This window comes from Sapajus apella, unplaced genomic scaffold (genome assembly GCF_009761245.1).
Source record: "Sapajus apella isolate SASKATOON/1434 unplaced genomic scaffold, GSC_monkey_1.0 scaffold22, whole genome shotgun sequence".
Taxonomy (NCBI): Eukaryota; Metazoa; Chordata; class Mammalia; order Primates; family Cebidae; genus Sapajus; species Sapajus apella.
Genome location: NW_022436962.1, coordinates 15,049,103 through 15,074,622, shown reverse-complemented (window position 1 = coordinate 15,074,622; position 25,520 = coordinate 15,049,103). Strand labels below are relative to the sequence as shown.

Sequence of the window (25,520 nt, the reverse complement as noted above, 5' to 3'; positions counted from 1 at the left end):
GTAGATGATGCCTGTTTCCCAGAGTAGTTGTGAAGATTAAATGAACTAATATATATAAAATACCTGGTTGAAATGTCTTATGCATAGTAGGCATTAAAATGATAGTAGGGAATAATAAGAGTAGTGTTATGCCCAGCATATTTGCTTACATTGTATTTTCAAAAGTTTAGTTAGAAGTGCCTTTTTTCACTTAGAAATATTTTCAGAAATGTGCAGGGGTTTGAAGCAGTTAAGGAAAAATGAAGAAACTGAAGTTAAACTTATCCCAACTTGCTGTGTATACAAACTGTCTCCTGAACATGCCTGTGTGTTTCATCTCCATGCTTTAGATTCATTCCGTTTCCGTAGCCATGAATGTTCTGTACTTTCCCTCTCTTCACAGTTTACCTGTCTTACTTGCCTACTTGTATGTTCAAGACCATTTTCTTCTGTGACATTCCTCCATGTTCTGACCTGTTAATTTATGTATCTAACCTGTTAGTATATATCTTTATTGATAATTTGGTACTTACCTGCTGGCTTTATTGATAGTCCCCTTTTCAAATGTCTTATGTCTCTTTCATCTATGGCAGTAACACTTTCATATTTCCTGGCAACCAAAGAGATTAAGAATTACATAATTTGAAGTCATATCTAGGTTTGAATTCTGGCTCGCCATTTACTGGCTATATGAGTGTAGGCAAACTACTTACCCTCTCCTAGCATTAATTCCTCTCTTAGCCTCAGTTTTCTCACCTATAAATGGAAATAACTTCATTATTTTAAAAATCAAATGAAAATATGTTGAAAGTACCTGATACATGTAGGCATTAAATAGCCATGCTATTTTGATGGATTAATGAATATTGACCTTTACTTCAGTTTCCAGGAATATGGATCTACTGGAACAGCCCATGCTGATAGTGAATATGAAAGAAGAATGATGTCTGTATATAATCATGTCTTGGAGGAGGTAGAATCACTCAATCGGAAATATACCCCTGTTTCTTATATGGCAAGTGGCATTTGTTTTATTGAGCTTTTATTGTATGGAAGTAGGTTTTTCACACATCTCTGGTACTTGCTGTGTGAGTTCAACAAATTAACCTTGCTGTGCCTGTTTTCCTTATCTATAAAACAGGGTTTTTCTTCCTGGCCCTTGTGATAGCCATCTTCTAACTGTGTCTTCACGTGGTAGGGAGAGATTGAGAGCTGTAGTCACTCTTCCTCTTCTTTAAGAACACTCATCCCATCATGGGAGCCCACCTCCAAATGCCATTATTTTGGGGGTTAGGGCTTCCACATACGAATTTGGGGGAACACAAACATTCAATCTACAATCCCCAGTCTTTGAACTTTACCCCTTGGAAAGTTTATCTTCTCCTGCTGCTGCTCTTCTCATTCTGTACTTTCGTGCTTTAACAAGTGTTTTAGAATAAATAGAATGTGTCATTAAAGAGTTAGGTTAGATCTAAAGACGGAAAGTTCTCTTGACATACTGCTTTCCATATAAAATTGTCAGTTGTATTTACTGAATCAAATTGACAGCTGTTTGTCAGTGACATTGTTTGCTAAGGGAGAGTGAAAGACAGTCTTTGAAGGAAATACATCTGTGTGAGGCAGTTGTTATTTTCACATTCCTCTAAGCTTCATCCTAAAAAATGAAGTAGATGCTAAACAGAAATTTCATTTTGATGGAATTGAATCACACCATATATAATGGAATGGGAATTTTCTGCCCAGGAGAAAACACAGTACAGAAAAAAGGACCCTAGGCCCATTCAGAACTAGGTTCAAATTCTGGCATTACCACTGAGCAGCTTTGCGACTTTGGGCATATTACTTAACATCCTTTTATATGAAGAGGAAAAAAATGGCTGCCTCATAGGATTACTGTAAGGTTTAAATGAAATAATGCTTATTGCCTAGTACAGTGCTCACATATAAGGAGTGGTAAATAAAAGTTATTTCCCAGCCTGGTGCAGTGGCTCATGCCTATAATCCCAGCACTTTGGGAGGTTGAGGCAGGCGGATCACCTGAGGTCAGCAGTTCGAGACCAACCTGGCCAACATGGTAAAACCCTGTCTCTACCAAAACCACAAAACTTAGCCAGGCGTGATGGTGAGCCCTGTAATCCCAGCTACTCAGGAGGATGAGGCAGGAGAATCATTTGAACCCAGAAGACAGAGGTTGCATTGAGCCGAGATTGTGCCATTGTACTCCAGCCTGGGCAACAAGAATAAAACTTCGTCTCAAAAAAAAAAAATTAATAAATAAAAATAAAAGTTATTTCCCTTTTTCTCCATTTCCAAATTATATTTTATAGATTTTATACTTTTTGAGCCTCCAAATTCAGTTCAACAGTATTTATGGGATCCTAGGAACAGAAAAATGACAAAGACACAGGATCTTCCCTCAAATTGTCCATAGTCTAAGAAAGAAAGATAAACAAATACAATACAGTACATGTGCATTAATAGAATTCTGCACAAAGTAGAGATGTAATACAAAAAAGAGAGTAATTCACATTGAAAGAGGAAAAATGGATTGGTGGTGCAGTTGAGAGAGAAGATATCTTTATATATGAGTTTTCCAGACAGATAAGAAGGGTTTGGGAATCTCAGGCAGAGAACATGTTCAAAAGCAGAGGCATGAAATAACATGGTGTCTTCTAGGAACAGCTTGTTATTGCTGCAGCGTAACATACAGGCTAGGGACTAGAGAGATGAAATCAGAGAGGTAGCCAGCAGCCAGGTGACAAAAGGCTTTGAACACAGTATTAAGGAGTTTGGACTTTGTTCTTGGGCACTGGGGGGCGTCTTAGAAATTTTAAATGGTTGGGAGAGAGAAGTGCTTAATACAGATTGTATATTATTGTTACATAGAAGCAAAGCAGGAAATGCTGTTAGGGTGTGAAATTAGAGGAAAGAATGACTACAAGGTTTTTTCAGTCATCCAAAGTAAGGAATAAATTACTAAAATGGCAGTAGAATGAGAAAAACAGATAGAGATGAGAGATATTTAGTGAAAATATTTTCCAGGCTGAATTTTCTTTTTTTAACTAGAAATGAGATGATGGAGACATGCCTTCCAGGTTTCCAGCTTGAATGACTAGTTACAACAACTGATTGATCCTTTACTGAGAGAATATAGAGAGGTGATAGAAGATGAAGTTTTTATTTTCAAACATGTTGCCATTTTTAGGCAATTGGATAATAAATAGGTTGGAGTTGGAAGAAAGATGGACTGGGATGCATATAAGGTGATCTGCACATACAAGTTCTTAAAGTCATGGGAGTGGGGAGAATTGCCTATGAAAAATACTTGAATTAAAAAAAAAAAAGAAAAAGAAAAATACTTGAATTGAGAAGAGAAGATGACTAGGAGAGCATCAACTTTAAGGGACATATAAGAGGCTCTTCACAAAGAAGATGGTGAAAGGAAGAATCAGAAATAAGTAAGGATGGTGACTATTAGGTGGAATTTCATGGAAGGAAAAGCATTATCAGGTGCCACAGAAATGTCAGAAAATACAAAGACTGAAAAGTGTCCATTGGATTGACAATTAAGAGAGCATTAACATCATCCTTCTGCTGGTTTACTGATCCTGAGGTCAATACCCAAGGGGCTGTTGACCTCAGAGGCACTCCACATTTTTCTAAGGGGGGTATTGCAAAACCTGCACCATTTTTTTTAAAAGGCAAAATGGTGGCTTTCTGCCTGAAAACAGCCTGAAGTCACTTGTCCTCTGAGTCTACCCTTCAAAGATGTTTCTCTCCTACACACTATTGTGGCATCAGAGGTCCACCAGAGGTGGATGTTCCTGCATATACTTTATAGATTACTTGTTGGAGGAAATCTGAAGAAATAGAACCAATGTCTTTAAATCTTTGTTGTCATTATCTCAGGTAATAGACCTGGCATTTGTACTGAGTCTGTTGGGCACAAAATGTTCCACTGCCTGAACCCAGTAAGGAATGGAATTTTCTGGCTTTTAGCCTTAACACCCAACTTAAAAGTGTTTACAGCATGAGCAACTAGGTCACACTCTGCTTGAAAGCAAAAGCTTAGAGGGACAGGCAGCATACCACATGGTGCATGCAGCAGGTTTTAACCTGTGGTGCCTTAGGAGGCCACCAAGTCAGGAGCAGACTGAGGAAGGGATAGTAGACCAAGCAGGAGTTGAAAGTGTTCTGATGATGCTTTCAGTTTTAAGTTTGCAAATTATCGGTGATATAGAAGAAAATCACTGAAGAGTCAGGTAACCTAGATTCTAGTCCCAGCTTGTTCCATTACCCATCTGTGTGACCTGTGTCATCAGCAATATTGATGATTAAACTGGTTAATCTTTAAAGTATCTTTGAACTCTTAAATTCTGATTCTATGATTAAGGCTCAGAATATTCTCTGCAGTGTTTCTGTACCTCTGCAGTCATCCTGGGATTTTCAAAACTCAATTACTTATTGAGAAATAAGGTATTTTATTAAAGTGTCAGGATTCCCCGATGATATATAGTCCTCCTTCATATGAATTCTACTGTTTCCACCATTGCTTACTCTGTGAGGACCAATGGCCATAGAGACAAAGAAGCCACCTAGTGGAGATGGGATGAAAGAATGAGCCAGCTCAAAGCCAAGGTCCTACAAATGCTCAAGCTTCTTTACCATACTATTTATCATACTCTACCATGTGATACTCTATATTTTAGTATCTACTACAATTGTTTAATACGTCTAATGGTTCTAAGTGCTGTAGAAATGTGAAATTTGCCTATTGCTTGATCTCGAGGACTGGATTTTCTCATTTCTGTCACTTATATTTTATTGAATATACTTCACAATAAAGTAAAAACCTGTAATTGTGATTCTTGACATGAATGATTTAGTATGTATACACAGTTCCTGGATGTTGTTCTTGATTGGTATGTACATTTATAATAATCTGTATGGGCATTTGTAGTTTTATACTGAATGTATCACTTGTTGATGAAATTTGAAAATTTATTTTTATTTGATTTAGTTTCTTTTTTCCCCCCAGCATACAGCATGCCTCTGCAATGCCATCATTGCTTTGCTGAAAGTTCCCCTTTCTTTCCAGAGATATTTTTTCCAGAAACTACAGTCTACTAGCATCAAGGTAATATTAATACTAAGGTTAATATAGGTTTTAAAACCAGGTGTCTTCTGAGGATTATGTAGGATGTAGCTACACTTTATTGTGTTACCTTTGGTTTGTTGTGTGTTTTGGTTTTTTTTTTCCTTTTCCTGTTCTTTTCTTTTTTTTGAGACAGAATCTCAACTCTGTCTTCCAGGCTGGAGTGTAGTTGTGTGATCTTGGCTCACTGCAACCTCTGGGTTCAAGCGATTATCCTGCCTCAGCCTCCTGAGTAGCTGGGATTATAGGCATCTGCCACTACGCCCAGCTAATTTTTGTATTTTTAGTAGAGATGGACTTTCACCATGTTGGCCAGGCTAGTCAGGAACTCCTGACCTCAAGTGATCCACCTGCCTCCGCTTCCCAAGGTGTTGGGACACAGGTGTGAGCCACAGTACCTGGCCTACCTTTGGTTTTGATAAAACCTGGTTGTAAGCCATTTCTCTCCTTTATCAAGTGGTTTGGTGAAAGGAATGGATTTGAGAGTTAAACTCTCTCCCTTTTTAATTGTTGGTGCCAAATGCTAAAAGACAGGCATTTGGGTAACTGGAGCGCTGTTGTTTGTCTCTTACCTCCAGGAATAAATTAGTGATTTATCACAGTAGTCTGCAAGGATCTTGAGCTGTCTATTCAGACCCAACTTAGAATGAATCAGGTCTAGTAAATTCTCACCAGTTCTACTTCCAAAGTACTTTTGCCTTTGAGTAACATGTTTTCAGAGACTTACCAGTGAGTAGCATTAGTAATTTGAAATATTTAAGCCACTCACAATTCAAAAGCTATTTTTGACTCAGAAAATGAAATTGTTGGAAAAGGAAGAAAATTGTCACTTCTGAGAGATTTCCTGAATTGTCCCTGTCAGTTAATGTCTTCAGTGAACTTCTGCATCCATGCAAATGCTTTTGATTACAAATATCAGAGCATTCCATTTCAAAATGACCAGAATAATGAGGAAGATTGACTATCTAGGTAAGTCCTAAAGTAGGATGTGTCCAGGGTTGATAGGTTTAGTAGTTCAACAGCATTATCAGAAAGACTCAAATTCTTCCATACTTTCATTTAGCAAGACTTGAGCTTTCTGTAATTGATGTGTATTTGGGATTTTTAATACATTTTTAAAGAAAAACGAGAGGTTAAAAATGTCATTTGATTCATTTGTGGATATGGACTTTTTTATAGCACAGCGACTTCATCGTGTAGGTAATCCTGGAACTTTAAGTTCATTTACATTTGAATTTAGTTTGCCTAAAATTACCTAAGACCAAAGAGACAGCAGCTCTTAGGTAATGAAAATTTACATAATGCATTTCCCTACTAGAAGTGAAGTGGTTCATTGGCAAAGAAATGCCTCACCACAGAAATCGGGAGAACAGTGCCTTTGCTTTTCTCTAATTCTCTATTACCCTCAAATAGAACTGAGGTTTGGAATGAAAACCACAGTGATACTTAGAAGGAAGCACTTTAAAGGTACACCTGTCTTGTCCCAGCACAGTCAGGTCATGTTGGGGTGGGGGAGTGAACACACAAATGTGTTAACCTGTAACTAGTGATTAGCACAGACATGTTTTTGTTGGAAGGAAGCTTGCTCTTGGTTGTTGGCATTTATTTGAGTGTTGGCATTTCAGCTTGCTCTGTCACCATCGCCCCGGAACCCTGCAGAGCCCATTGCTGTCCAGAATAACCAGCAGCTGGCGCTAAAGGTAGAGGGTGTGGTTCAGCATGGATCTAAACCAGGACTCTTTCGCAAAATTCAGTCTGTCTGTCTGAATGTTTCTTCCACCCTGCAGAGTAAATCCGGACAAGACTACAAGGTAATTTAGAAAAGAGGTAGAATTGTGATAGGAGACTATGAGCTCATTCTTGGAAGTTTTCCAGTGTTTTTCATGGTGAAGCAGATTGCAGTTACACCTCCAAAGGGATCAGATGGTCATAAATTAAAGGTCCACATTGGGGCTCGAAGGGGCTGATAAACAACACTTCTCTTTTCTCTCCCTGAACCAGTGAATAGAGACAAAGCATCCAGGCAGAGATCAAAGTATGAGTTTTATTACTGTTAGAGCTGTGGGAAAACCTAAGTCTGATGCCTGGCAGCAAGGACTTTCTAACCTTAGACCCCTGAATTGGATTTTCTTACCTAGCCTCAGCCAGTACATATGAGAGCCTGTCCCCATAAAATGTATGGCAGGTCACGAGGACTTTGGTGCCCAAAACAGAAGAGAAAGAGCAAGTGCTTACCTTCCCATCATGTCTGGTTCCTGCCCAGAAACTCACCCATCAGCAAGACTCACCTCCTCCTTGCTAGGCCAGTAATATTAATCTAATGAAAGGTCCCTCCCACATCAGGAGGTCCCTTCAAACGTTAGAAGTTGGAAAATAAGTGTCTCCCTAACTCACCCAATCCTACCCTACAAAAAATACACATCTATTTAGTTTCCTTCATTTTAAGTAAATTTTAGCATTAAAAAAAAGTATATAGCATTTATATAAAATGATCAGATAAAGTAAAATCTTTTAAGAGTATAACTCTAGGGATTTGCTGCTTTGAGAAGTCAAGATATACATAAGTATTAACCTGAATTAGGCTTACATTGTTAGCCAGAGCTAAGATGCTGAAATGCCCATGAAATGCCAATATTCCAAATGAAAAAATGTTCCTTACTTTAGACATTTATTTCCAATCCCTTGGTGGTTTATCCACAGTAAATGAAGGAAGGGATTAAGTTTACAGTTGTAGCAGCAAAGTTGTTCAGATGCCCAGATTGGCTGTGTCCAGGTTTATTGTGGCATAGCATGGAAGGGGAGGGGTATCAGTGATGGCATAAAAGGAGAGTTTTATTATCCTCGGAGATTTTAGGTTGAAAAGCCAAGGGAAGGTCTGGTTCTAAACTATTATTACTTTCTGAAACCATTATTACTTTCTTAACTATGGTAAGTTCCTTTCACTCTGGCACTCTTTGTCCACTCTCTAACATGGCTGAGCCTTCATTCTCCTCTTTTCCTGTTTTAACTTCTATGCCATAAAGCATGGTACCTTATGTAGCCACTCAATAATTTGTGAATGATGAAAAATTATTTACTATATTTAGAGTACAACTGTTAAAATTGGGTATCTGCTATCACAGAAGGTTGTAATGAGAATTTACATAATTTATCCATGTCTGTAGCTCTCTCTCCACTTTGAATTTGAAACAGTAGTAACCATGGTTTTCTTTGTACCTTGCATATAATTTCTACTGTGAAGAAAAACTACATTTAAACCTAGAAGCTATGGTCTTCTGCTTGTTGACTTACCTCTCAAAAGGCATTGATTAAAGTGAGGAAGCTGATATAATAAGCAATGTAATAACATGATTACTTGCAATGTTTTTCACAGTGAATTCTCAGCTTAAAATACAACCATCCATTCAGGGCGATCAGGTTGCCTTGGCCTATTTCTGGTCCTTTTAAGGAAGTTCTTTGGTAGGCTTATTCTTTAGGGAAATAAAAACTATACAAAGGCTAATGTGAAAAACTACCTATACTATAAATAATTCTAAGATCTTGAATTGGTTGGTAATGTCAGTTCATTAATGTTACAGGTAAATATCTCTGGAAAAATGACATGGTAATTGCTCCTTGAGACACAGAGCTGCAGGGCACATTTATATAGTTAATTATACCACAGAAACATGCACATAAACCTAGAGCAATTTGGTCAAATACACATTAAGATCACCTTTATGTGCATTCTCAGAATAAGTCTATCTCTTGACACATTTCATCTTGGGTACAGGTAAGAGTACATCAGCAGGTTTTATTCTGGTCTTTGAAGAACAGAGGCATGAAAGTCTGGCTAAATAAATGAATGAGCCTGTAAATCTGTGTTTTATAATATATTGTACTTCCAGTCTGAACAAGACACTGAGTATTAAATGAGCAATGTACAAACTGTTAATTCGTTAAAGGAGTAAGGAATCACTACATTACTTAAGTAATAAAAATCAGACTAACTGGGGAAGAAACCTAAGTTAAATTTGCTTAGTGTTTTGTTCTTTTTTAGTCTCTTAGATTTTAAACTCTCTGGAACAGGTGATTTCATCCTGTTTCTTCAGAATATCTCTTCACAGTCTAAAGAAAGATAGAGGTTTAGAGATGGGTTGAGTAAGCAAGGAAGAAAGACTAGTATGTGAAGGGGCTGTAAACAGCTCTGGGAGCTCATTCTACTCAAGGACCGTGAGGAGCATCACTTAGTAGTTCAGAGTGTAGGTTCTGGAGGTAGCTTGCCTGAGTTCAGATTCCTACTCCATTCACTAATCATGTGACTTGTGGAGAAATTATTTAACCTGCCTGCCTCAGACTCCTAAACTGTGAAGCAAGGATGATAGCAGTACCTACTTTTTGATTGCATAGTCTAAATAAGCTCTTAAAACAGAGCCTAACTCATAGTAAGCACTGAATAAATGTTAGCCATTGTTATTTAACAATTGTTTCATTCCAGATACCCATTGACAACATGACCAATGAGATGGAGCAAAGGGTTGAACCTCATAATGATTACTTCAGTACTCAATTTCTGTTGAACTTTGCTATCCTTGGAACACACAATATTACAGTGGAATCTTCAGTGAAAGATGCCAATGGTATAGTGTGGAAAACTGGTCCCAGAACTACCATATTTGTAAAATCCCTAGAAGACCCTTATTCCCAGCAAATTCGCTTACAACAGCAGCAAGCCCAGCAGCCATTACAGCAACAGCAGCAGCGCAATGCCTACACACGGTTTTAACCATGGGATCAATGCACTGCAAACTTTGAAGAGATCAATCACATTGGCAGAAACAGTTTTTCATATGGAATAAGTATGAAAGTTACAATGTGGTTCATTTATTCATTGATTTTTTAATATTCTGGAAAAATTTTGTTTGAAAAATAATTGGGCTCCTGGCCAGAAAGATCGTTTTTTCTTGTTTTATTATTACTGTTTTTTCTTTTGCTGGGCTTTTTCTTTTTCTTTCAAGAATAGTCACATGTTGAGATCATTAAATTAGTAAAGTTGACTGCTCCTCTTCCAAAATACATCATTTGTTGCCTGAGTTAGACCTAGAATTCTGAGATGTTCATTGGGAAGTTCTGACCAGTCACTACAAGGTTTATCCATGGTAGCAGAACCCGAGTCCTTCTATAGATGGACTTGAAAGGTGTTCCCTGCAACATCCAGCCTTCTGGATTATGAAAGCCCACAGTCTAGTAGTATTGAAACATCCTACTGTATTATTTCAACCACATATCTATCAATCTATCTCTTCCTGTGCTAAAGCAATCTTAATTTATTATTTTCATATTTAATTGACACAAAGAGCAGCTAGAAATTTCATAGAAAATTAAAGATTAATAATGTGTTTTTTTCTCATGTCTGCGACTGTATAATACAGACATTTCACATTGGTTCTAAAAGTGAAAAAAAAATCACTCCTTTAATATCTTAATGTTTTAAGTTAGAAGGGGTGGATCTTTTCCTTTGGTTGGTGATTGCTTTTGTTTCTACTTGATGAGTTATGCTAGACTTGATTGTTTAGAGAGAGCAGTCTCTTTATAACATAGGCTCAGTTAGTTGGGATGCTCAGGGAACAGAGTTTTCCAGTTAGCCAGAAACTGCCCCCACTTTTTTTTCTTTTTTTCTTATTTTAATATTGGTTAAAAACGATGATAAAATAGACTTTCTTAACACAGTGTACTAGATGTAACTTAATTGCTTCTTGACTGGGGATCATTTAGGGCTTTGGGACCATGATTTCTAAACATCAGGGATCATATGATTGCAGATATTGATGCTGTAAGTAAATTGCCAGGATGCAGCTCCTAAGGTAAAAAAACAGGGTACTTTCCCTGGAATTTCCCTTTTTTAATAAACATCTCAGTTTCTTTGTTTGTGTTTTGCCTTTTTCTCTTCAAAATCAACATTAATTCAAAGGAGAATGGAATGTAAGTTAAAAAAGGAAAGCTTTTTTTGTTGTTGTTATGTGGCCTCTGGGACTAAGAAGTCATTAGCAACTTGGGTCTCTCCAAGCTTGCTTGCCTTCATGAGCACTGCCCATTGTACTGCTAATAGCCAGAACATTCTCATAAAATGTGTACAGAGCCATGGTGTCCGCTGTGAATGACATCTCTTTAGATGCAGCTCAGTTGTACACAGTTCACACAACCTGCACAGACATCTCAGCATCTGGGAACACCTGCCTTAGGAACAATTGCCAGAGCAGTGCAGAAGACATGTGCAGAACCCCTTGTTCTTTTACCAGGTGTGGAAACAGCTGAATCAGAAAGCCTGGGTTCCACTCTTGGTTCTGATGACTTAGCTCTGTGACTAAGGCAAGTCACTTTACCTCTCTACATCTTAGGGTTGTTTTGTTTTGTTTTTTGTCTGTAAAGTGACTGAGTTAGACTAGATTTCTGGATTCCAGCCTAGAGTTTTATTATCAAGTGACTGAGAGACTAAAAACAAAAGTTTCTTAAATTGGGGAAGATCTTTTTTATTTGTAATTATGTGGTTACTTACAGGATTAAAGTTTACAATGTGGATTTAAGCTTCTGGTTCTATTCAAGGTAGACTTCTCCAAAAAAAGAAGCAAATCTTGTAAGCCATCAGTTCCCTTTGAGAACTTCCCAAATTTTATGTTCTTAAAAGATAGGATTTTGATAGCTGTGTTTATGAACTTTTTAACCTGGTGTATTATGGGCTCCTGGCACAAACTCAGAATGGATTTTTTTTTTTTGAGACGGGGTCTTGCTCTTTTGCCCAGCCTGGAGTGCAGTGGCACGATCCTGGCTCACTTCAACCTCCGCCTCCCAGGTTCCAGCGATTCTCCTGCCTCAACCTGTCAAGTAGCTGGTATTACAGACATGCGCCACCATGCCCAGTTAATTTTTGTATTGTTTAGTAGAGATGGGGTTTCACCATGTTGGCTAGAATGGTCCCAAACTCCGGTTATTCATCTGTCCCGGCCTCCCAAAGTGCTGGGAGTACCGGTGTGAGCCACCGCACCTGGCTAGGAATTACTAAAATAAAAACAAATCCGAGAAGTTCAGAGTGTGAACATAACTCTGAAGCAAGAATACTTTTATTTCAGTATGTCCACTAGATCCAGGATTGGAACTCTGATTTTGTTTGGTAAAATATCTACTGAATTTTTGGCATCCACTGTTAAGTTATTTGTGGCAGAGGGAAACTGTTTATAACTTCAACACTACACTAATGAATGAAAAGAAAGATAATGAAAGATGCATAAAAGAAAGATATGAATACTAATTGTGAAGTGGCATGTTCCCTGAATTGAGAAATATGAAGGGCACTGGCTGGTTAAAGCTGGGAAGACGGGGCTAGTTTTTCTGTGCTTCATCACTTTGCAGTGCAGTAGCCTCTCCTTATCTGCCGTTCTGCTTTCCACAGTTTCGCTTCCCAGAGGTGAAGATATTTGAAGAGAGACCACATTCACATAACTTTTATTATAGTATATTGTTATAATTGTTCTATTTTATAATCGCTTTTAATCTCTTATTGTGCCAAATTAAACTTTGGCATGGGTATGTATGTATAGGAAAAAATGTAGCATATCCTCAGTCATAGGCATCCACTAGGGGTCTTGGAATGGATTGCCTACTGATAAGGGGGACTGCTGTGTAGTTTGTGACAGAGTGACTGAGAGCACAGCCTTTGGAGCCACACTGCTGAGGTTCCAATCTTAACTTAGTGACCTTGGACAAGCTGCTTATTCTCTCCATGCCTCAATTTCCTTATTCCTAAAATAGAGAAACATGATAGTGCTTCGTGGGGTAAGTATGAGAATTAAGTGAGTTAGTATAGAATTAATGTATGAAAGCACTTAGAACATGCTTGGCAGATAGTAAACAGATATAGAAGCATTTGGTTTTATTAGTATTACTATTGTCATGATCCTCCTTAGTATCTTTTTTCCACAGTGTTAGATCGGTTCTCACTGAGCATTTTATTACCTAGTCTCTGCTATTAAACACATTTAAGCTATCTTTGCTCACATGCAATTTGGGTACATTAAGTAATAATGACCTAAACAAAACAATTTCTGTCTATGCTGTAAGTCATCTAATTAAAATATGTAAAGACAAACATACAAAGAAATATATGTAAATACATTCTGCCGATTGCCTTCAATGATGATAGCAATAGAATGTTGACTATTCAGAAATTAATGTATTCCAGCTTAAACTAAGATCTTTGGACATAACCTTTCTAGGGCAACCCAACCAAGATAGGCAGTTTGCAACCAGAGGTTATGTCATTTCTCATGTTAAGATACTGTTCAGAGAAGAACAAACCAATTAAACAAGATCCTTAGACTAGGGTCCCAGAGATGTCAGTTTAAATTCTATTTATAAGACTCTTCATTAATCCTTAGATAAGTCACTTGATCTTTCTGTGCCAATACCTGCCAACAGAATATTAAGAATAAGATGACCTGGCACTTGGTATATAGAGTTTAGGCAGCACTGACCAACAGAACTTTCTGTAATGATGGAGGCATCCTAAATTTCCACTAACCCACTACAGCCACTAGCCACATGTAGCTATTGAGTACTTAAAATATAGTTAATGTGATTGACGAACTGAATTATTTACTTTTAATTCAGATTTATTTATTTTGAGACGGAGTTTCACTCTTATTGCCCAGGCTGGAGTGCAATGGTCTTGGCTCACTGTAACCTCCTCCCAGGTTAAAGTGACTCCCCTGCCTCAGCCTACCAAGTAGCTGGGATTACAGGCATGCACCACACACCTAGCTAATTTTGTGGGTTTTTTTGTAGAGACGGGGTTTCATCATGTTGGTCAGGCTGGTCTCAAACTCCTGACCTCAAGTGGTCCGCCCGCCTCGGCCTCCCAAACTGCTGGGATTACGGGCGTGAGCCACTGTGTCTGGCCTAATTCAGTTAAATAGCCTCATGTGGCTATGGCTTGTGGAGTTGGAAAGTGCAGAGAATGAGAAATGAAAAAATGAGGACTATTATCTTAAGACACAGATAACCCTTCAGAAGACTTCTAGATAAGGGGTCCTTCATTGGAATTCTTTGACTCACTAAGAATTCCACACAAAAGAGAGTATAGATGACAAGGAGAGTATTTAGATTCATGCATTTGCTTTGCTTCTGTTATTAAAATAAAATACTATGTTGCTCAATCAAACCCTGTTATTTGCACAATGCCTTGGACTTAGCCTTTACCAGTCCCACAGACATTAACGGTATAATGAAATGTAGTAAGAAGTCCAAAGTCTGGTGAGTTGGCTTGATTTTAGTTTCTTCCTTCAACCATAATAATATGATACCCAGATTTTACCTTAATGGGCAGATCTGTAAACACAGCCTTACCCATTCCACTTACAGGCAAGGCAAATGCTGCTGCTTGAAAAGCCGGGATCCGTAGGTTCCTCCAGTCCAAGTTGTCCCCTAGCCTGGCTTTATCTAAACTATATTGTGCAGCCACTTCATTGAGTCTCATCCTAGATTTTAACTTTTCCATGGTTCTGCCATGTTTTTTGAGTGGAAATGTGTCTGTTTACTTTGTTGCCACCCACTTTGGGGCCCTGAACCATCTTGTCAGCACTGTTGCTCCCAAACACGCGTCCCCATTTCCCCCCTTTTCCAGAACCATTTTTTCCTTTGGGCATCATCTTTGAAACATGCTCTTCTAAAAATGTTTTGTTGTTTCCAGATAATTTTTTTAAGTAAAATTAATAAAGATGGGGTAATGCCAAAAGAATTATAACAGTCAGAAAAATTAGCATCTCAAATACCCAGAAGGCCAGGATGTTTTGAAGAAAAGTACATGCTATACAGAGAAGAAATATTCTCTAACCCAACTTTCTTTGGTTTTCTTGGTGATTTCATTTGAGGATTTTGATGAATTTATCTGTGGTGATGAGTCAAAAATGTTTAAAGTAGGGGATTAGGGACAAATAAAATGGAGCTAAAATTATGAGAAGATACCAGTGTCTAGCTCTCATATTTCCCAAGATCATGGAAGGTGAAAATAGGCTGAGCCGCCTGGAGTTTCCCTACACCCCCACTGGAAGTGGTGAAGCTAATGATGCTTTCTGTTTATGTCATCTCACCCTGATGGCATGAAAGTGTAGTGAGGTGAGCAAAGTGATGATGAATTGTTAACACTTGCCTCTGCCTTGCTTTGCCTTCACATCCCACCCACTAGCAAAAGTGGACATCCTGTGATTAGGAGGGTCACAGGAGAAGCAGAAGAGAGGACTGATGTGAAAATGCAAATGGAGGAGGTGGACTTTCCCTGTGAGAGCACAACACTAGGCCAGACCTGGGCTGGCGGGAGGAGAGTCAAAAGGAAACTGACAGAGCCCCCAAGCAACTTGGAGTCTCATTGGACAGAATAAGGCCTATTTTTAGGAAATGTGGAGAGGGCTTAAAAAAATGACAAAACACCAAAGAGTGCCATTTCTGAAATTCTTGATAGTGTCCCCTTGTATGTAGCAGTCAGGAGACAACTTTAAGTAATTTAAAAACTGGCCATCGTTTGGCATTTTCTTCTGCAGCATTTAGAACACATGTCCCTTCCTCCTCAGCCTCTTCTTGATGTAATTCAAACAACTGAGTACCTACTTCTTGTTAGCCAGAAAGGGACAAAACATTTCAAAAAAAAAAAGGGCGGGGGGGGAGCTCTTTAATTTCACTGCTGCAGCCGCAGCCATGAGTATGCTCAGGCTTCAGAAGAGGCTCACCTCTAGTGTCCTCCGCTGTGGCAAGAAGGAGGTTTGGATGGACCCAAATGAGACCAATGAAATTGCCAATGCTAACTCGCGTCAGCAGATCTGGAAGCTGATCAAAGATGGGCTGATCATCCGCAAGCCTGTGATGGTCCATTCGCTGGCTCGCTGCTGGAAAAACACCTTGGCCCGCCGGAAGGGCAGGCACATGGGTGTAAGGGTACAGCCAATGCCCGAATGCCAGAGAAGGTCACGTGGATGAGGAGAATGAGGATTCTGCGCCGGCTGCTCAGAAGATACCGGTAATCTAAGAAAATTGATCGCCACATGTATCACAGCCTGTACCTGAAGGTGAAGGGGAATGTGTTCAAAAACAAGCGGATTCTCATGGAACACATCCACAAGCTGAAGGCAGACAAGGCCCGCAGGAAGCTCCTGGCTGACGAGGCTGAGGCCCGCAGGTCTAAGACCAAGGAAGCACGCAAGCGCCATGAAGAGCGCCTCCAGGCCAAAAAGGAGATCATCAAGACTTTGTCCAAGGAGGAAGAGACCAAGAAATAAAAGCTCCCCCTTTGTCTGTACATACTGGCCTCCGTGATTATATAGATCAGCCATTAAAATAAAACGAGACTTTAAAAAAAAAAAAAAAGGATATGCCCCTAAAGAAAATAGTTAACTTCAAGGAGATAGGAGTTTATACTTTTTAAAAAAAAGTTAAATACTGTCTCCTTACAGAAACTGCTGCTGCCTCTGGCCAGGCTGCTGGATGATTTGAACCCCTCCGTGTCACATTTCAAGGTATCGGAGCATTAGGGAGAAATAAGTGTAATCACAGAATCCCTTCAGCAACATCAAAACTATCCTACTCAATGGTTGCCATGTACCCTGGGATGCTCAAAAGCATATTAGCCCTGACTAGAATTGTTCTGAGAGTGAGCACATCTGGAATCTCTCCTTGAGGGCCCTTGACACAGGAGAAGGCCTGAGAATCTGTCCGAAGTACCAATTCCCCCTTCCCCCGACTCCCAAGTAGCTGACGAGGAGTAGCTGATGGAAAGAAAGCACTCCTGAGCACCGAAGGTAACTCAACTGACATCACAGAGCACTGCAGCTCAGTCAGCAACATTTGTCAGAGAAGGAATTTGAACACAGATTTCCCGGATTTATGCCAAAGGCAGGGCCTGCAAGGGCATAAACCATTTTGAGAAGGTAACCTTTAATTTATGCACAAGGTGTTTGTCAAATACATACAGCATAGCAGGTGCTGGGAATACAGTGGTGGACAAACTTCTGGGGTTCAGTGCCATGCCACCCCCTTTCCTGCAGAGACCATGGAAGGGAGGGTGGTGAGAAACCCATTCTGACCCTGACTATGTAGGGTGAGCCTGAGCTTCCTTACATGGCTGGTCATGTTCTCCAGTGAAAGGAGAAACGAATGGGTTTGGACAGGACTCCCCAGGTCAGAGCCACTGCGGTTCCCTGTGTAGCCCCTCAGAAAGGCTCACTCGCAACCCACTGAGTTTTCCTTTACATCCAACCTAAACCACCACTCATTGCAATCTTTTAATTTTTACTTTTAAAAAATGAGATGAGTCTGCTACCCAGGCTATATTGTAACGGTGCAATCACAGCTCGCTGTAGCCTCAACCTCGGTTCAAGCAATCCTCCCATCTCACCCTCTCACTGCAATCTTAAACCTGCTTCAATTCTCTGCTATTGGGGAAGATGGGAAACTCCCATAAAACTTTGGTCAGAGGGAAATAGCTCCAGTCAGAATTGAGTGTCTCCTGACATGAACTATTCCACATTGAAAAACCCATCTGTCCCTCCAGACCCTGCAGAAACACCCTGGCCCTGATTGGTCTGACCAAGCATGATCCTTTGTATTTCTCTGTAACCAGTATTGTGTACATTCAGCTGCCTGAGCCTGGGGTTGGCTGAAATGTGGACAAATGGTGGCTAATGTTATCAGGTCCTGTTAATGGGAACAAACAGCTCTCTTCACTGCCCCACACCCCATATCAGCCACCCGGCTATTTTCCAAGTCTCTGTTTCTTCTCATCACATCTCTCTGGGCCTTGACTTCTTCATCTGTGAAACGGGGCTCATAGTTACCCTGTTGAAGAGTTGTGAAGATTAAATGTGATAACATGCACAAAGCCTGGTGCCTGGCAGGTGCCCAGCAGATGTTAGTTGCCTTCCTCCTCAGTGGTGGATTGGCCAACCTGGCCCAGTGGCCCAGAGAGCAGCTGGGACAGGGACTTCAGCCCTACACAACAGTGATATTTCAGGTCATCTCTGCCTTAAAGAAGGATGATGTTCCAGGTCATATGAGAACCTAGAAGGGACTAAAAGCTCTTAGACTCAAGAGGAATGTATCCTTTTCTGTTGGGAGGAGGGTATTTCCATCTCAGCCTTCCCTGTCAGCAGAAGTCTTGGTTCCTGGGAAAGTGGGAGAGGGACCAGGGGTGTGCCAGGAAGATATGGGAGAAGTATCACCAGTGCAGTGAGCTGACCCAGACATCCTGTCATTCTTTCTGAGACTTACTTGGTCAAGTGCAAAATAAATGGGCTTATATCCAAAGTTAGTTTGCACCATCAAATCTATTGGACATAAGCCCCATGGTTCATGGGTGCTTCATACCCAACTGATCAGAACTCTTGACCTACTGACAAGGTTTTAGAGGGTTTGCCATCCCCCAAAACAGAGCAAGAAGCAAGGCAGCTTGCTTCATGTAAGTAAGAAGTTTAGGTTAGGTATAAGAAAGAACTTGGTGAACTCTGGAAACAATTACATACTGAAAAAAGGAGGCATTCAGGCTTCATGGGTGCTTCTGAAGGGCCTTCAGACAGGAAGCCCGCTCAATCATAGGAGTGCATTTGCCAAGAACCTCTCTGGAGGCAGAGGAATGGGCTCTATGACCTCTTGGCCCTATTTTTGTTTGTTTGTTTTTGAGACAGAGTCTCACTCTGTTGCCCAGGCTGGAGTACAGTAGCACGGTCTCAGCTCACTGCAACCTCCACCTTCTGGATTCAAGCAATTCTCCTGCCTCAGCCTCCTGAGTAGCTGGGGTTACAGGCACCAGCCACCGTGCCCAGCTAAATTTTTTGTATTTTTAGTACAGACGGGCTTTCACCATGTTGGCCAGGCTCGTCTCGAACTCCTGACCTCGTGATCTGCCCGCGTTGGCTTCCCAAAGCATTGGGATTACAGGCGTGAGCCACTCTTCCCTCCATCCCTGAAAAACTTGTTCATCCTTCCCTGTTCTGATCGCCAGCCAGGCATAATACTCAGGATTCCTCCATAGCCCATTTCCCATTCCATCTGTGTGAAGCAGTCAAGCTGCATGGCCCTCAGGTTGGAATCACTGTGGACAAATCCAGGCTAATGTTACCATTTCCTTTCGGGAGCAGCTAGCTCCCTCCACTGCCCCATGCCTTCCAGCAGCTCCCTGGCTATTCTCTAGCCTTCAGCCCTGCTTGTCACCCTGGTGTAAAGCAGTCCTAGCTGATCTGCCTGCTGGTCATCCCAGATGTTCACCTCGGAGAGAGCGAGGCAGAGAGGCAAGATGTCTGAGCTCTGAGCAGTGGAGTGGTTGGAGTAGGGCCTGCTAGTATCACAGAGGCCCACTGTGGTTCTCGAGTGCAGCTGAGGCTCTGAACTGAGGGCTGAGGTAGGAGGGAGTGGGCAGTGACTTATATTTGCAAGAAATTTTTTTTTTTTTAAGAGTACCTATCTATCTCTTTCCTCCTAGTTATTCTCACCCTCCTCCAGCAGCAGCCTCCTTTTGGTCAGAATTTAGAATATGTTGTTGCTTTGGATGGCTGGGGTTGTAGTTTCTAGCTAGGTTCTTTCCTGTTCATCCTTCCTCTCTCTTGGCCCTTCTTTTTCCTGGAATATCTACTATGTGCAAGGCATTATGTACATGTGTAGGAGGTACAGAGTCCCTGCCCCCAGGAAGCTTCCAGATGTTGTCACCTATGTTAGGGTGCTCAGTGAGTGTCCATGGTGCCAAGATCTAGCTGAGGTGGCAAAGTGGCACTGAAGGAGACTTGAGCAGGGCACACATTATCTGCATTGACTAAGGAGGTAGATGAAACCTGGAAGACCTTGTGGAATGTGGAGTGAGCAAGGAAGACACGAGGGAAAAGAAACACAAAGAGGTTGGGTGTGGCGGCTCACATCTATAATCTATAATCTCAGCACTTTGGGAGGCTGGTGGATCATCTGAGGTCAGGAGTTTGAGACCAGCCTGGCCAATATGGTGAAACCCAGTTTCTACTAAAAATACAAAAATTAGTCGGGTGTGGTGGCGGATGCCTGTAATCCCAGCTACTCGGGAGGTTGAGGTAGGAGAATCAGTTGAACCTGGGAGGCGGACGTTGCAGTGAGCTGAGGTCCTGCCGTGGCACTCCAGCCTGGGCAACAGAGCAAGACTCCGTCTCAAAAAAAAAAAAAAAAAAAGGAAGCCAGAGGTGGCCTTCAGTTTCCCACCACTGCAGATTCCAGAGCCAGCTATGAAGCTCACATCTGAGGCTTCTGTTCTTGCGTGGGCCATCTGTTAGCTTGTGTTTTCCCCTCACACCCCTAGTCCTCATGTCTTTTCATCTATGGATTCTGCAACAAGCTTTGGACCACAGGACCTCCTACTAGGTGGCCGGACCTGTGACAGGTAACCTTGGAAGCTTTCCAAGGCTATGTTTTCTGCTCTAAAGATGGTAAAAGAAGGCCCAGCTGGGTTCCTGCCCTAAATTCCCTGAACTGCTCTTGTGTCTTCACACTGCAGTGAGATATTCATCTTTGTGCTCTTTTTTCAGGAAAGACATGATCTTCTCCCTCAGAGGCACCCCACAAGGCCCTGAGGAGAAATGGAGTGTTAAAGTAACAAGACAAAGACAAAACCAATGTTCAGCTTTTTCAACATCTGAAATAAAATACTGAGCATAGAAAGAGAGATTTTTGCTGTAACAATCGACAAGAGAAACAACAGTGGGATGACCATGGCCACTTTGGACATGCTGACTTTCTCGTTGCTCCCCGAACCCCTGTACATTGCCCATCTCTGGGCCTTTCTCTGTGCTTGGCTCTCAGCATGCAATGCACTTCCCTAGCTCTGCCCAGCAAGCTCCAGCCCGTCTCCTAAGATTTACCCAAGTCAAAAGTCCTCCTCTCCAGGAAGCAGGAAGAATACCCTGAAGGCCCCGGGGCTGAGGACTACCCTCGCCTTCTGTTCTGGTCTCTAGTAAAGCACTTGGCTTCTTATAACTTTATAACTTTCTGCTTACATATCTGTCTCCTCTTCTAGACTGTAAATATTTAAAGGGAGGGATTGGGGGTTCGTCTTTGCCTTACTGGTGTTCAATATGGTGGCTAGTACATGGTAGGCAATCAAGAAAGTTTAACTATCGAATGCAAAATTTGGTTTCAAATGACCTAGCCTTCATGCAGTTTCTGGTCTGAGCCTTGTCACTGAGAACTGGTTGTAAACACAAGAGCTATTGTCCAACCAATTCCTGGGTGTGGCTAGAAATGGCATAGGCTAGTTCTCAGTTCTCAACTCAACAGCAGGTGCCCCTAAGCCATTTTGCTTCATATGCACTGAAGCACTTATAATTCTGCAATCACTGCTAGATAAGCAACGTAACCTGGGCACTGAAGCTTGGCTCCTTTGTGACCAAGGTGAAGCTTCATCATCCCTGTCTCTGGGCTTCATGTTCTCCATCTGTTGTGAGGTTGTAGGTTCTAATTAGAAAGCTCTTACAGATTCCTGAAAGGACTGTTATTGTACTGCAGCACAAAGAGTATTATGTCAGGGTAGTATAAGAGCACAGCAAATAATGTGAACGAGGAAATAATAAGGGCACTTATTCCCAGAAGCATATTGATTTAAACCACAAAAGCTCCTTGGAACAGGGCTCAAGAATTATAAAAGCCTGAGCAATCAGCAAACCCTGTGGGAGGGGAGCCCATGCCAGGCAATTGCTGGAGAGTTCATTTGGTTGGTCTGGCAGGCCAGTTTTGTCCCTCAGGTGTTCTTGCTTTGGCGAAATTTCCCTGTTGTAATGAGCCCAGCCTACCTGCTGGGTTCTAGGAAGAAAGAACCATTATTTTCACATCCTTTGCATAAGAAGCAAAGAACTGGCCTTAGCACACAACTCAATTCACTTCTCATTCTCTGTGTGATGAAAACAGATCTCCAGATAATGGAAGCTGCATCATAACTTTTGCTTCTAAAATCTGCATGGCAGAAATGTCATCTGGGTCACACCCTGACCCAGCCATTGCTATCTTGGGACAGTAACTTGGGAAAACCAGTTGCTCTATGAATATGAAAAATAAAAAGTCACCTTAACAAATGCATCATCCTGTAGTAGAAAAGCATGTTTAAAACTGCTTCCAACAGCACAAAGGGCAGAGCCTCTAAGAAAAAAAGAGTGAAGGCACTAATTGCACAAAAATTTTAGTTTAAAACTTGAAATGGGGAAGCACTGGCCCCATTTTTTTCTGGAGTTTGCACATCCCAGGGGAAAGAAATAAAACTTTAAATGGCAAAAAGCATGATAAGCCAAACTACAAGATAGAAAAATTATAGGGAATATATTTGCAGCATTCATAATAGATGTCAGAGTAATAGCTTTAATATATAAAAGTGTTTACAAATCATTAACAAAAAGACCAGTAACCAGCACAGAAAATTAGACCAAGCACACAGATAATCCACAAAAGAAAAAATACAAATGGCTAATGAACAGCTAAAAATAATAATAATAATAATGTAAGCCGGGCGCGGTGGCTCAAGCCTGTAATCCCAGCACTTTGGGAGGCCAAGGCGGGTGGATCACGAGGTCAAGAGATCGAGACCATCCTGGTCAACATGGTGAAACCCCGTCTCTACTAAAAATACAAAAAATTAGCTGGGCATGGTGGCGCGTGCCTGTAGTCCCAGCTACTCAGGAGGCTGAGGCAGGAGAATTGCCTGAACCCAGGAGGCGGAGGTTGCGGTGAGCCGAGATCGCGCCATTGCACTCCAGCCTGGGTAACAAGAGCGAAACTCCGCCTCAAAAAAAAAAAAAAAAAAAAAAAAAAAAAAAAATAATGTAGTTATGTGCAGTGGGCCTGCCTGTGGTCCCAGCTACTCAGGAGGCTGAGATTGGAGGAATTGCTTAAGCCCAGGTGTTAAAAGCTGTAATGCACAAAAATCACCTGTGAATAACCACTGCACTACTCAGGCAACAGAGCACGACTTTTTCTCAAAAAAAAACAAAAAGTAATAATGAAATAAATATAATTTAAAAATGCAAATTTAAGCAAAGAATTTAATTTTTACCTATTAGATTGGCCATTTTTTTTAGTGGTAAGTGGTGAGTTCATGTTGGAAATTACTTCTAAAGCGAACACTAATTATATTCTATAACTCTGCAATTCCATTCCTAGTTTCTCCTAAAGAAACCTTTGCATCTGGCCATAAGAAGACACGTAAGAGAATGCTTAGACCACCCCTGTTTATAAGAGTAAATGCTGGAAGAAACCCAAATATCCATTGATAGATAAGTAGATATATAAATTACATATTTGTATAATTGAGCACTATACATGGTAAAAATGAGTGAATTGTATCTACATGTAGCAAGAGGCATGAACATAAAGTTGAATGTGTGAAGTCAGTCACTCTAATTCCACTTATACAAATTGTATGGTGTTAGAAGTCAGAACAGTGGTTCCTTTCAGAGACAGACAGTACCTTGGAGGGAGTTAAGAGGGTTTCTGGGGTGCTAGTAATGTTTTGAGTCTTGATCCAGGCGTGTGCTTACTTGGAAAATGTACCAAGTTGAACACTTAAGATACATGCACTTCTCTGTATGTGTGACATAGTTCATTTACAGTTTTTAAAAGCAAGTTATAAAACAATACATATAAAATTTAATTTATATAAAGAAAAAATATGCAGAATAAAGGCACATATTGTTAAAGGATACAAGCAAATGTGGTGAAACTAACTAAAAGCAGGGAACTGGTAGACACAGTTTAGGAACGTGGATTCTTCTTCTGGGGAGGAGGAGTGCAGGGATGGGGTCGGAGGGCACAGTGGGGCTTCTAGAAGACTAGTGATATTCTAGCTCTTAAGCTAGATGATGGGTTCACAGATGTTTGAGTATTCTTTATGTCCCTCACATTAGAAATATTTTATGCATTTAATATTTAATTTAAAAAATTTAAATTATTTTAAATAGGCTTTTATACCATTCCTGTTGGGGATGGGGTGAAATATAAATTGGTAGAGTTTTTCTAGATGAAAGAGTGGCTATGAGTTAAAAATCATGTAAAGATTATACTTCTAAGAAATTTTCCTAAAACAGTGATCAGACAAGAAAACAGAAGTATTATAAAATTATATTTATCAACCAGGCATGGTGGCTCACACCTGTAATCCCAGCACTTTGGGAGGCCAAGGCGGGCAAATCACGAGGTCAAGAGATCGAGACCAGCCTGGCCAACATGGTGAAATTCCGTCTCTATTAAAAATATAAAAATTTGGCCAGGCAAGGTGGCTCATGCCTGTAATCCCAGCACTTTGGGAGGCCGAGGCGGGCGGATCAGGAGGTCAAGAGATTGAGACCATCCTGGCCAACATGGTGAAACCCCATCTCTACTAAAAAAAAATACAAAAATTAGCTGGGCATGGTGGTGCGTGCCTGTAGTCCCAGCTACTTGGGAGACTGAGACAGCAGAATTGCTTGAACCCGGGAGGCAGAGGTTGCAGTGAGCCGGGATTGCGCCACTGCACTCCAGCCTGGTGCCTGGCAACAGAGAGAGACTCTGTCTCAAAAAAAAAAAAAATTAGCCAGGCCTGGTGGCACGCTCCTGTAATTCCAGCTACTTGGGAGGCTGAAGCAGGAGAATCACTTGAATCTGGGAGGCGGAGTTTGCAATGAGCTGAGATCACGCCATTGCACTCCATCCAGGACACAACACAAGCCCCCGTCTCAGGCTGAGTATCTTTTAAAAATGTAGCTTATATATATATATATATATCTCAAATGTGGTTTATTTAGACAAAAATTAGAAACAATCTAAAGTCTTACAATGGAAATTGACCAAATTACACTAACCCCATAAAATAGAAAACTATGTAATATTAAGATTGATTATGTACATCTGTTGACTGTCATTGAACTATATTCATGATATATTTTTGAGTAAAATAAAGTTTCAAAACATTATGATTATGATATCTATTTTTAAAACTATATATTTTCATGTAAAGGCACATATGTAAGAATGTCTATAGCAATATCAATAGGGTTCTTCTTTCTAAATGGTACATGTATTACAGCTAGTGCTTGACTTACGACCACGGTCGGGACTGCGGACCAGTCGTAACACGATTTGGTCGTAAGTTGAGTAGGCTATATGTACAGTTGAAATAGTGCACATGGAGATAGTAGTGCTGCCGGAAGCTGGTCCGCACTGTCGTACGCCCAGCTGGGCAATGTTTGCACTGCCAGACGTGGAGCAGTCGTGGCTAGCGATTGTGGTCGTAAAGTCGAATGGTCGTAAGTTGCATAGGTCGTAAGTCGATCAATACCTGTACTTACGTCAAGAAAATAGGCTAGGTGCAGTGGTTCGTGCCTATAATCTCAGAACT

General features: G+C 40.8%; 1 protein-coding gene, 1 long non-coding RNA gene and 2 pseudogenes across 5 annotated transcripts in view; 2 read left to right on the top strand and 2 right to left on the bottom strand.

The window, feature by feature from the left end:
- Nucleotides 1–11,041, top strand: part of INTS7 (integrator complex subunit 7) — a 96,361-nt gene extending 85,320 nt beyond the window's left edge. Inside the window, exons 17-20 of one of the 2 annotated variants that reach the window (XM_032289160.1) lie at nt 862–994; nt 5,078–5,116; nt 6,760–6,945; nt 9,612–11,041. In XM_032289160.1, coding sequence (XP_032145051.1) covers nt 862–994; nt 5,078–5,116; nt 6,760–6,945; nt 9,612–9,899 — 646 coding nt within the window. In that variant the 3' untranslated portion in view covers nt 9,900–11,041. Of the gene's footprint in view, nt 1–861; nt 995–5,017; nt 5,117–6,759; nt 6,946–9,611 lie in introns of both variants that reach the window. The other variant, XM_032289159.1, reaches the window with a different exon arrangement.
- LOC116558896 lies at nt 112–25,517 on the bottom strand. Of its 2 annotated transcripts, XR_004272223.1 has the most exons (4): nt 25,471–25,517; nt 22,222–22,292; nt 693–735; nt 112–589 (listed from the first exon to the last, which is right to left on the bottom strand). It is a non-coding gene; the product is annotated as an uncharacterized LOC116558896 (long non-coding RNA). The 2 variants fall into 2 exon arrangements; XR_004272222.1 differs by having other exon boundaries at nt 112–735.
- LOC116558894 lies at nt 13,995–15,814 on the bottom strand (annotated as a pseudogene).
- LOC116558893 lies at nt 15,842–16,522 on the top strand (annotated as a pseudogene). Its single transcript, XR_004272221.1, has one exon. The product of XR_004272221.1 is annotated as a 60S ribosomal protein L19 pseudogene (transcript).
- Nucleotides 25,518–25,520: the final 3 nt, after the last annotated feature.